At 45.7% G+C, this 12,353-nt stretch overlaps 1 protein-coding gene across 4 annotated transcripts in view; it reads right to left on the minus strand.

Moving 5' to 3' along the window:
- The window catches only part of NGEF (neuronal guanine nucleotide exchange factor), a 127,186-nt gene that overhangs the window by 33,601 nt on the left and 81,232 nt on the right, over positions 1-12,353 (minus strand). For all 4 annotated transcript variants that reach the window (XM_050965316.1, XM_050965318.1, XM_050965319.1 and 1 more), the window contains one exon: positions 3,246-3,520. In XM_050965316.1, coding sequence (XP_050821273.1) covers positions 3,246-3,520 — 275 coding nt within the window. The remainder of the gene's footprint in view (positions 1-3,245; positions 3,521-12,353) is intronic.

The following is a 12,353-nucleotide window of genomic DNA, read 5'->3' on the forward strand; positions in this document are numbered from 1 at the left end:
TTGCATATCCAGGGTCATAGTTATATTAATATTCTAATTAGTGACTCACCCCTTCCACCATATTTTGGTAGTGTGAGCAAGGTCATAATTGGTCTCATGAACTACACTTCCTGCTCTTCCTACTTACTATCCAAATTTCTTACATTTTGTATTTTTAAAAAGAGTGAATTCTATTGCTCCTTTTATTGGTCATTGCTAACTCCCACCATCTTGTATTCAAGCCTTCTCTGCTTAAAGTGTTACTGGGGTTAACAAAACGTCTTACCCTATCTGTCCTATTTTAAAACCTACCTAAATCAACCCTGCTAGCTTTGAACAAAGACAGCTGATACCTCATATGCTCAAACAAAAACCATAGTCTAGTCTTCACTCTCTGCAAAAGACAATCCAGTGTTATAAGTAAGGCTATGTTTTAGTCATGGGTATTTTTAGAAAAGTCATGGACAGATCACTGGCAGTAAACAAAAATTCATGGCATATGACCTGTCCATGACTTGTACTATATACCCCTGATTAAAACTTGGGCCAGGGGGCTGTGGGTGTTTTGGGGGTGTGGGCCAGCGGAGGAGGCACCACAGGTGCTGTGGGGGAGGGCGGCGGTGTGTGGCCCAAGACCCCCACTGGTGCTGGGGTGGGCGGGAAAGTTGGCTAGGCTGGCAGGCTCCGTACCTGGCTCTGTGCGGCTCCCCGGAAGCAGCCAGCATGTCCCTGCAGTTCCTAGGGGGAAAAAAGGTCAGGGGGGCTCTGCGTGCTGCCGCTGCCATGAGCGCTGCCTCCACAGCTCCCACTGGCCAGGAAGAGCCCCCAGCCCCTCTGCTGAGGAGCTGCAAGGACATGCTGGCTGCTTCCGGGGAGCTCCCCTAAGGTAAGCACTACCCTATACCCCAGCCCTGAGCCCCTTCCCGCACTCAAACTACTGCTGCTGGGGTGAGGGCGGTGGCCTGAGACTGCCTTAGCAGTGGCTGGCGCGGCTGGCCCAGGGGCTGCCTGAGCTACTCAGGCAGCCCCAGAGCCAGCCGCACCAGCTGCTGCAGAAGTCACAGAATCCATGACCTCCATGACAGACACGCAGCCTTACTTTTAAGATAGTTCTGAGGAAATTCCACGTCACTGCACACGTGCAGAATTCATGTCCCCCATAGATTTGTTTTCCTCCCAGAAAATACATTTTGCCAGAGAGGTGCTGCAGTTATGCCTTTCTCCCACCAGGGGCTGCTGTGGCACCAGAACAGAGGGAGCCGGCTCACTGGCAGTAGCAGTTAACAGCGGATAGGGAGGAAGAGAGACTGCATTCCTCACAGCACCCTGTCCTAAGGCCAGGTGAGGAGGCAGCACAGGATATGGGTGTGGAGGCAGACAGACAGAGCTGGGCTCATGAGACTGCTGAGGGGTGTCACACAGACTGGTACTGAGAAGGGCTAGTGAGAGGGAACAGACTGTGGGGCGGGGCTGAATGAGATTAGGAGTGCAGGGTCACATGGAGATGGGGGTGCATGGCCACACTGGGACAGTGGGGTGGGGCTGCCAGGGACACATGGGGATGGAGGGAAGAGGGGGGGCTGAGTCAGGGTGCAGGGACACAAGGGCACAGGGGCAGATGTGCCTGACTGAATGAGAGAGGCTGGGGTCAGCCAGGGTCTGTATGGGGGAGGCTCCCCAACTCCCGAACAATCCTCCCCACCCCCTGAAAAAAACCTGTTCCATTCTTCTCCCATCCACACCAACAACACTCCAGGTTCACTCGCAGACTCCTTCCCAGCAATTACTTCCCTCTCCCTCAGCACCTCTGTTACCCGTGGCTCCCCCCAGCCTTTGCACTGCTTTTGAGAGGTGTGGAAAATACAGTTCTGTATAGTAGTTTAAATGAATTATTACTCAAAGTTCTGTATAAATATGCCTGGTAAGGAATCTATTTGTCAAAAAACATTTCCTGAATCTTTTTTGTTGTCTGTATTGTTATGGACATATTTGTTGACAGGTATTTTCCAATAAATTACCAAAATAATTGAAACTGGCGTGATTATATCTTGTTATTTTGACAAATAAAATACACAGAATTTTAAAATATTGAGTGCAGAATTTTTAAATTTTTGGAGCAGAATTCCCACAGGAATAAGTGCTTCTGAAGGAGTATCTGTACACCATCCTGGCTGAAGAATGAAGGAGTTAAATCCCTTCACTGGCTTGAGAGGAAAAATATCCCAGAGAGACTGCCTGAGGTGCAAAGCCTTTAGACAGTAGCTAATAACAGTGGCCCTGTGGGCTGCTGAAAGGTGGTGCCAACAGCTTTGTCACAGGAGCAAGGAAGCCATAATGAATGTTTTCACTAATGTGTGCATCACTGCGACAGCCCTGAGTCAACAGTCAGCAACCCACTCAATGCATTATTTGACACAGACCTATAAATTAATAGTACAAAAACCATATCCAGAGATAGCATAGTCTGTGCAGTTAAAGTGCGCATACATCCTTATTGACCCAGTTTGGCATACTGCAACCATCATTCTGTTTTAAAGTAAATCAAAGAATCAACACTGCAAAATAAGGAAACTCCACTGGGACTGGTGATCAACCATTTAATTCCTTTTATTCCAATTCATTTTTAATTATATTAAAGTCAGTCTTCCTAGGAATGATAGAAAGTATGATTCCTACCTCTGACATCAGAAGAGGATTATCTGGCATTGAGGGAGGCCAAAGAAGGTACTGTAATTAGTACTTCATTGCTCCTTTACCTCCTTGTAAATCAGCAGTAGCAGTAATGAGAAGCCATGTTCTCCATTGTTGCTACTGAAGTTGCCAGCAGCAAGATTCTCTTCTGATGATGGGGTAGAATACAGACAGGGCTTAAATTCTCAGAAATGATTTCCAAAAGTCTTCCATAACCCTCACCCCATTCGGGGCTCTGGGCTTCAGCTGAGGGGCTGGGGGTCTCAGGGGCTTCAGTGAGGGGGGCACCAGGGCTTCAGCCTCCACAAGAGGCACCAGGGTTCCCGCAGGTTTGAAAATAATAGGCTCTGGCTGAATTTATGCCCTGGGTACAGGACTTCCTCATGCTCTTTGCAAAGTGAAGTTCATTAGCATTACATATGGGAGTATTTAATAGACCACAATCTGTCACTGGCTGCAGTGGAACTTCCTTATTTTTGAATGTTGATATTTTGACTTAAGTGACTCTAGTCACACAGACTTTAAGCAAAAACCCAGCGGAGAAACTCTTTATTCCCTCTCATGCCTTCCATTACCTCCTGCAGTTTGATCTCATCTGGCTGAAGGATATTCAGGACACCGCTGCTCCTGATCTCTGGAAGATCCTGCCACAAGTTAAACCTGGAGGTGGAGTTCCTGAGCAAGCTGATTTGGGGAAGAGTCCTGCTTTCTGCAGTATTTGTGGGTTCTGCCTCTGATGGCACTTCCTCACTGGCTGAGCACTCCTCGGGGTCTGTCTGTGCATCTTGCAGTCGTCTGGTTTCAATCTCCTGAAGCGTAGATTTATCTCGATATTCCTGATACAAGAGCCCTAGAAGCCAACATGATGGTTAGAGAGCTATTATTGAACAATATAGGGAAAAGAATATGGATTTATTTTGGCGTGAGTATTTTACTTTAGTTCATTGAAGCAAAGAGGTAGAAAGGATCCATTCCAGAGTGAAAGAAAAAGCCAGATGTTGATTTCCCAGCCTCAACTAAAAGCAGAAAGAATAAAATTACAAAACTAGAAATACATGCAGAATCTGATGAATCCACTATCAGTTTCTGTATGTGAAAATGGAACTGTCTCATTTCTCAGTGGGGTCTTTAGAAAGGTCTGCAAGAAAAGGCTCTTCCCTTATCTTTTTATGATGCTACTATACTATTAAGGATCCACATATCTGCTGAGGAGGTGGCATTATATAAATCTGTTTTACTTTAATCCCCATTAAAGTCAAGGGAGCATCTTCCATTGACTTCAATGGGATTAGGATCAGGTCCTTAAAGAGGAAGGGTAATCAGGTCATTAAAGTACTAGATAGACCAGGAATCAGGAGACCTGGGTTCTGTTCCTGGCTTTGCCACTAACTTCCTGGGTGAATTTGAGCATATCACTTAATCTCTCTGCGCCTCTGTTCTCTGTAATACTTCACAGAGGTGTAATGAGGATAAATTATTTAATGTTCATGAGGTGCTTGAATATGACAGTGACAAGTGCCAGCCATAGAAAAATTAATCAAACTTTAAGGGAAAACTGCAACCATTTTGTTCAGTCCAGCAGTCTTAAGGCCACCTCACTATATTTAAACTACTAAATGTTTGACAACAATATGTAATTACAATTTACATTTCTGATCTTACAGCACAGAAAACTCTTCAAACGACAGTGGTAGACATTCATGTAATTCAATTAATCTGGTAACCTACTCTCTCATCCTCAATGTTATGTTTAAATGCAGAAAAGTGACTTGGAGTTTAGTGTTCAGAACAGAGATCTGGGAGTCAGGGTTCCTTAGTTCTACCAACCACTGGATTTTGCTCTATGACAAGTTATGAGACATCTAGGGCCTGGCGGAATATCTATCAGAACAGGAAGATCTTAATGGGGTATTCCAAAATAAACATCCCCCAACTGAATGAAATAAAATCAGTTATATTTAAAACCATTCAAAGCCACAAATAATATCGAAATGTATTGGTCTTGTCATTTATATATTTTGAGTGCATTCACTCTTAAGTTCCCATTGATTTCCCCAAAATTCCTTCAGAATCTGGGGCAGCAGAAGTTCCACTGAATTAGGCAAAACTTCCTTCTGATTTTCAGGGGCCTACCCCTAACAAAAGAAAACTACAAAATAATCTTGTACTTTGGAAGTTTTAAGCTCTAGTATTTCTCATAAGGCTGCTGTTAGTTGTCCCATTTTGCTCTTTACAGTCATCCGGTGGAACCCGAAAACCAATTGCTTGGATCTAGAATATGAATTACTAGATTTGACAACACAGGAGTGCCAATTGGTCTCCTGTTAGTCATTAACGCCATTTACTTAATATAAATTGCATTATTTTAATTTCTCTCTCTTGGTTTATATTTGAATCTGATATCTGGTGGGAGAGCAATACAGAAGTGCACAGACAATCCAGGAAGTTTTTGGAGAGTGTTGGCAACAACTTCCTGGTGCAGCTACTGGAGGAACCAACCAGGGGCCATTCTCCTCTTGATCTGCTGCTTACAAACAGGGAAGAATTGGTAGGGGAAGTAGAAGTGGGAGGCAACCTAGGCAGCAGTGACCATGAGATGGCTGAATTCAGGATACTCACAAAAGGAAGAAAGGGGAGTAGCAAAATATGGACCCTGGACTTCAGAAAAGCAGATCTGGCTCCTGTAGGGAACTGACGGGCAGGATCCCCCCGGAGAATAGCATGAGGGGGAAAGGAGTCCAGGAAAGCTGGCTGTATTTTAAAGAAGTCTTATTGAGGGCGCAGGAACAAACTATCCCGATATGCAGAAAGAATAGCAAATATGGCAGGCGACCAGCTTGGCTTAACAGTGAAATCTTCGGTGAGCTTAAACACAAAAAGGAAGCTTATAAGAAGTGGAAACTTGGTCAGAAAACTAGGGAGGAGTATAAAAATATTGCTCGAGCATCCAGGGGTGTAATCAGGAAGGCCAAAACACTACTGAAGTTGCAGCTTGCAAGGGATGTGACGAGTAACAAGAAGGGTTTCTACAAGTACGTTAGCAACAAGAAAAAGGTCAGGGAAAGCATGGGACCCTTAATGAATGGAGGAGGTAACCTACTGATAGATAATATGGAAAAAGCAGAAGTACTCAATGCTTTTTTTTGCCTCGATCTTCACAGACAAGGTCAGCTCCCACACTGCCGTCCTGGACAACACAGTATGGGGAGGAGGTGAGCAGCCCTCAGAGATGAAAGAACAGGTTAAGGACTATTTAGAAAAGCTGGACATACACAAGTCCATGGATCCAGATCTAATGCATCCGAGGGTATTAAGGGAATTGGCTGATGTGATTGCAGAGCCATTGGCCATTATCTTTGAAAACTCATGGAGACCCAGGGAGGTCCTGGACAACTGGAAAAAGGTAAATATAGTGCCCATCTTTGAAAAAGGGAAGAAGGAGAACCTGGGGAACTACAGACCGGTCAGCCTCACCTTAGTCCCTGGAAAAATCATGAAGCAGGTCCTCAAGGAACCATTTTGAAGCACTTGGAGGAGAGGAAGGTGATCAGGAACAGTCAACATGGATTCACCAAGGGCAAGTCATGCCTGACCAACCTGATTGCCTTCTATGATGAGATAACTGGCTCTGTGGATATGGGGAAAGCAGTGGACGTGATATATCTTGACTTTAGCAAAGCTTTTGATACAGTCTCCCACAGTATTCTTACCAGCAAGTTAAGAAAGTATGGATTGGATGAATGGACTACAAGGTAGACAGAGCTGGCTAGACTGTCGGGCTCAACGGGTAGTGATCAACGTCTCCATGTCTAGTTGGCAGCTGGTATCCAGCTGAGTGCTCCAGGGTTGGTCCTGGGGCCGGTTTTGTTCAACATCTTTATTAATGATCTGGACGATGGGATGAATTGCAACCTCAGCAAGTTTGCAGATGACACTAAACTGTAGGGAGAGGTAGATATGCTGGAGGGTAGGGATAGGATCCAGAGTGACCTAGAGAAATTGGAGGATTGGGCCAAAAGAAATCTGATGAGGTTCAACAAGGACAAGTGCAGAGCCCTGCACTTAGGACAGAAGAATCCCATGCACCACTACAGGCTGAGGACCAACTGGTTAAGCAGCAGTTCTGCAGAAAAGGACCTGGGGATTACAGTGGACGAGAAGCTGGATATGAGTCAGCAGTGTGCCCTTGTTGCCAAGAAGGCTAATGGCATATTGGGCTGCATTAGTAGGAGCATTGCCAGCAGATGGAGGGAAGTGATTATTCCCCTCTATTCGGCACTGGTGAGGCTACATCTGGAGTATTGCATTCAGTTTTTGGCCCCATATTACAGAAAGGATGTGGACAAATTGGAGAGGGCAACAAAAATGATCAGGGGGCTAGGGCACATGACTTACGAGGAGAGGCTGAGGGAACTGGGGTTATTTAGTCTGCAGAAGAGAAGAGTGAGAGGGAATTTGATAGCAGCCTTCAACTACCCAGAGGGAGGGTTCCAAAGAGGATGCAGCTTGGCTGTTCTCAGTGGTGGTAGATGACAGAACAAGGAGCAATGGTCTCAAGTTGCAGTGGAGGAGGTCTAGGTTGGGTATTAGGAAACACTATTTCACTAGGAGGGTGGTGAAGCATTGGAATGGGTTACCTAGGGAGGTGGTGGAATCTCCATCCTTAGAGGTTTTTAAGGCCCGGCTTAACAAAGCCCTGGCTGGGATGATTTAGTTGGTGTTGGTCCTGCTTTGAACAAGGGGTTGGACTAGATGACCTCCTGAGGTCCCTTCCAACCCTAATCTTCTATGATTCTAAGTGTTGTGATTGTTAAATGAACAAGGATGTAGGTGTCAGTCATTGCATAAATACTTTATTTTGCTTTACTCAATAAGAGTTAAAATCTATCTGGCAAAATGTATAAATGATATTGTATCTCATAAACAGTTTTCATATGTAACAATGCGAGAAATAGGTCAGGAGTTTGTGTACCAGGTATTTCAATTTTTTTTTGAAACTCAGTACCAATTAATGTTGAACCTATATTTCTAGACATAGTTATGATGGGAAAACTGTGGACATAAGAAACACATTACCACATTCTGTCAGTGTATCTTGTAAACTGTTCTTTCTGGAAAGATATTCAAAACTGGATTAAAATAACAGTAAGATTAGCTCTACCTTGGAAACCATACGCTTTTCTGTTAGCTTCCTACACTATAAATGAAAGAAAAGAGACTTTCCTTTAAGTTTAACACGATGCTACATTCATAATCTCTCATTGTCTACTATGCTTATATGGTTTCATACGTTATCTATTAATCGTAAATAGTGTGCTCAGCCCTATACATAACACAGCGCATGTATTGGGATGTACAGAACATTTAAAGCTTGTGAAGGGAACCCTCCTGAATCAGCACTGACTTTAGTGAGACTCTTCATGTACTTAAACTTAAGCATGTGCTTAAATGCTCTGCTGCGCTGGGGCCCAGAGTATTCACTGGCTTAGAGGATCAAGCCTTAAGAGAGCTGGGAAGGCTGGGAAATGCAGTACCTGGGGCATGCTGGGGATAAGGGGACTGTATAAAAAAGACTACCTTTTCCACAGTAAAGGAGAAATGTGGAAGGAAGGACGTTGTGCTGATGGGTCCTGTCCTGAAAGTTATGGGCAAATAAACCCACTTTGTTTTTGTTTTGAGGAATTGTGGTTTATTCTCTTCATAAACATTTAGAGGCAGATCCCTTTAATAAGGATCTGTTGGGTAGACTCTCTTCTTCTGTTTTTGGAGAAGATGAAATAAAACTCTGGCAACAAAATTCTTGTTTTGTTAATAGGTTCCTTATCTGATCCACCTTTCGTTTGATCTGCCAAAGAGTGAAGACAACATCCCTTTCCAAAGGAGCTTTCAGCCCAAACGCAGAGGCAAAGTAAGAGAGACACAGACAGACTTGGATTACCAGATGTAAGTTGTTATAGGGTGTTGCAAAGTTTTTTCCTAATAAGTCTGTAATATTATAATTAACTTAGAAGTGTCAGCATAGGTATGGTTGGAGAGAGAAACACATTTTAAAGAAGGATTTGAAGGTAGAGGGAAGCCTACCTAGTGCACTGCCTTGGGGAGGGTGTTCCAGACATAGAGAAAGTATGAAAGCATGAACATGATATTGGGAGAAGGACAGAAAAGAGGATGAGTAGGAAGACCTTTTGGCAGAGCAAAGATAGCAAAAAGCCAAATACTATAATATGAAAACAGAGATATAGGCAGTGATAGACTTGGGAAGGGTACTGCTGGTAAGGATGGGAAGCATGAACTTGATATGGAAGGTGAGGGGAGTTAATGTGACTGGAGCAGCAGGTGAAGATGATTTTATCTGCAGTATTTTGGGACAGACTGAAGGGAAGCAAAGTGAGAATCAGGAAAGTTAAGCAGGAGGCTATGGTGATCATGGCCTAGAGAGGCAGTTTAGACGGACTGAAAGGTAAGATTTGATTTTTTTAAGATGTTGAAAAGAGAGACAGAAATTATGATCTGGGATTGGCCTGAATATGGGGACAGAGGAGGAGTCAAAGATTACACTAAAGATACGTGTACTTCTTGTTACAAAAGTTTTATTGAGCAATGGCTGTCTAGGTATTAGCTGGTTTTAACAATGCAAATCTTAGAATCAGAGTGTGGAAGTATGAAACTGTAGTCACATTTATTTAAATGGCTAAAGTAGTGGTTTGCATCTATGCTAGTCATAGGTTTTATATATTCTCATTTTGAACCCTCTCTCTGCTATTATTTTACTTCATTTTGTCCATTTGTATTAAAAACTGAAAATTGGGCTAGCCTGGACCCTATGAGTCCTGCATCGGCACATCATCTTCTGGTGCCCCGGCCGCCCACAGGCCCAACAAGTCTGGTCCTCCCCTGTTACCCTCATAGGGGGTGCCTTTTCCGGGCAGGGCCTCCCTGCTCCCTCCCGATAGGGGCACTTCCTTTTCAAGTGCCTTCGTCGCACACAGGCAAAACAGTCATTAAGTCCAGGCCCTGGCCTCTCGCCCCTGGCACCTGGTCTCTTATAGGGTCCGGGTGCCCACTCCCATAGCAGCCAGAGCAAAGCCCTCTGCCGCTCGGCCAGATGGGCTGTCCAGGCCCTCCAATAACTGCTCCTCTTCTCCACCATTTTAGACTCAGTCCTTCTTCCAGACAACTGTCCCACAGTCCTCGCGCTTGCTGGCACAATCCGCCCAGTCCTCACTCTTGCTCAGCCCCTTGTATCAAGGGTGGACTGCTCGTGCCCACTTCTCCACCACATGCAGAGGAGCGGACTCACCCCTGCAGCGCCTCCTGCTGGTCTGTTCCAGGAATTAGCTCATTCCACCTCCAGAGTGCCCTCTGCAGGCTGGTGGTCCGCCTGTCCTCTGGCCCCCGTGTCCTTCCCTGGACCTGGTGCCCCTTTTACTTGGGGTGCTGCCCCCTGGCAGTACCCTGTCTCTAGCTCCCTGCAGCCAGGCCCTTCTCCCTCTACAGGCAGAGGGAGACTCTTGAGCTCCTGGCTCACAGCCTCTTTATACAGGCCAGCTGAGTCCATTTGGGGTGTGGCCACAGCTGCGGCTGTTTCCCCACTTAGCCTGGGCTGCTCTCCCAGCCTGCCAGCCCTCTCCCAGGGCTTGCTCCAATTCCGTCAGGGCTGGAGCAGGTCATCACCCCGCTACAGTATGTAACAGTATATATATTCCAGTGTTTCCTGGAGCCATTTGGAATGAATTCTGGTTCACTGCACCCACCTGGAATAGATTCCAAGTTTGACTCGCAGAGGTCTGCTTGGCCCTAATTTTAAAACCCGCCCTGGACCCAAGATAGAGTTGAGCACAGCCAATTTGAACCTAACCCGAGAATGTTAAGTTGTTTTCAGAACCAGCCTGACCCAAACCCAACACTTCCTCCCAAACCTGTGTCAGCACTGCCACCTTGTCCTTGGGGTTTGGCCTGTGGGAGCTTCCTGCTCGCCACGCCCCAGGCTTGCCATCCATCTCCAGCTGCCTTCCTGCCTGATGGGTCGGCCTTGTGGTAGCTGTATGTCCTACTACTGCCAGCCTCCACAGCTTCACTGAGCTGTATGTGCTGCCAAACAAGAGGCACTGTAATCCAACGTTAAACTGTATTGTACTGCTCAGCCACTAGGTGGCTCTGTGTGTAACATACCTGGTTTTAAACAAATCACAGCCATCCCTAGCAGAGCATTAAGACACTTATGATTACAGCCCTGCATGGATACACAAATGTGTATCTGCATCCGATCTGCGATCCACAAAAATTGTCTGCAGATATCTGCATCCACGGATACGGATAACTGCAGATGTCCACTGATTTGCAGGGCTCTAAACAGCTCCACAGATCACCGTGCAGCAGTGCCCAGTGGCACCGGAACGGAGGGTGGGGGAAGGAGGAGTCTCGGACATCCACTTTTCACAGGGGTGGACCCCTCCCCCTTCCCTGCCCAACCCCTACCCCCTCTCCTCTCTGGCCAGGCCAGCATGGAGCCTAGACGGACAGCCCTGGGGAGCCACAGTGGACCCTCCACCTGCCCGGGTGGCCAGCTTTGAGGAACCACAGCGCAGACCCTCTGCCTGCCCTGGGCAGGGAGCCTGGGGGGCAGGGACATGGACCGGGGGCTTTTCAGGCCCCCCACCCAGGGCAGGCGAAGGGTCTGCCACAGTCCCCACAGCTGCCAACCCGGCTCTTATCCTGGCTGGGCTGCAGCTCCGAGGTGCCCTCCTCACCCACCCACCCCCAGCCGGACCTGGTCAGAGAGAGCCGTGTTGGCAGCTGTGGGGAGCCTAGGTCACTCCACCTGCTCTGGTGAGTCTGTGCTGCAGCTCTAGAGCCCTGCGCAGATAAAAATTTGTATCTACATCTGAGCTGCCATCTGCAAAAAAGGTCCATGGATATAAACTGGATAGCTGCGGATTTGCAGGGCTTTACTTATGATGAATACATCTGGTGTGTATAAGCAAGCCTTATGACCAGTCCATATCTGGTACAGAAGAATGTGACATGGTGTCAGGAGTAAACTAAGAATAGAGACAGAAGGAACAGCAATAAAGGATGCAGGATCTCATCGCAATGCTATTCTTCCGTACCCCAGAGAATTTCAACTTTGACAAACCTTCACAATGAACAGACTGGAAGCAGTATTTTGCAAGATTTCAAACTGCAAACAAAATACTCAAAGAAACTGAAGATACATAAGTGTCTTTTTTAATTTATGCTATGGGGAAGCAAGCAGACCCTATCTTTAAATCTTTTGACTTTACTGAAGACAGTCACAAATGACTATGAAAGGGTTCTGGCTATGTTTGATGCATACTTTATACCCCAGAAAAATGTGGTTTATGAAAGAGGATGTTTTCATCAGAGAATTTGAAAACCAAGGGAAAATATTGAATGTTTTATAAGAACTCTGCAGACAGTGGCTGAAAACTGTAATTTTGGAAATGAAAAAACATGAAAATATCAGACAGAGGCTGGTTATTGGGTTAACAAATAAAAATATTTCATAGCAGCTACAACTCAAGAAAGATTTAACCCTAGGCATAGCTATACAGATGGCAAAGCAGTCAGAATTAGTCAAACAGTACAAAAGACAGGCAAATTGAAAAACCTGAAACCTGCTTAGAAATTATAAACAGACACTTGAGTGTTAAGTTATTATC

The sequence above is a fragment of the Gopherus flavomarginatus genome, chromosome 8, assembly GCF_025201925.1.
Source record: "Gopherus flavomarginatus isolate rGopFla2 chromosome 8, rGopFla2.mat.asm, whole genome shotgun sequence".
In the NCBI taxonomy this organism is placed as follows: domain Eukaryota; kingdom Metazoa; phylum Chordata; order Testudines; family Testudinidae; genus Gopherus; species Gopherus flavomarginatus.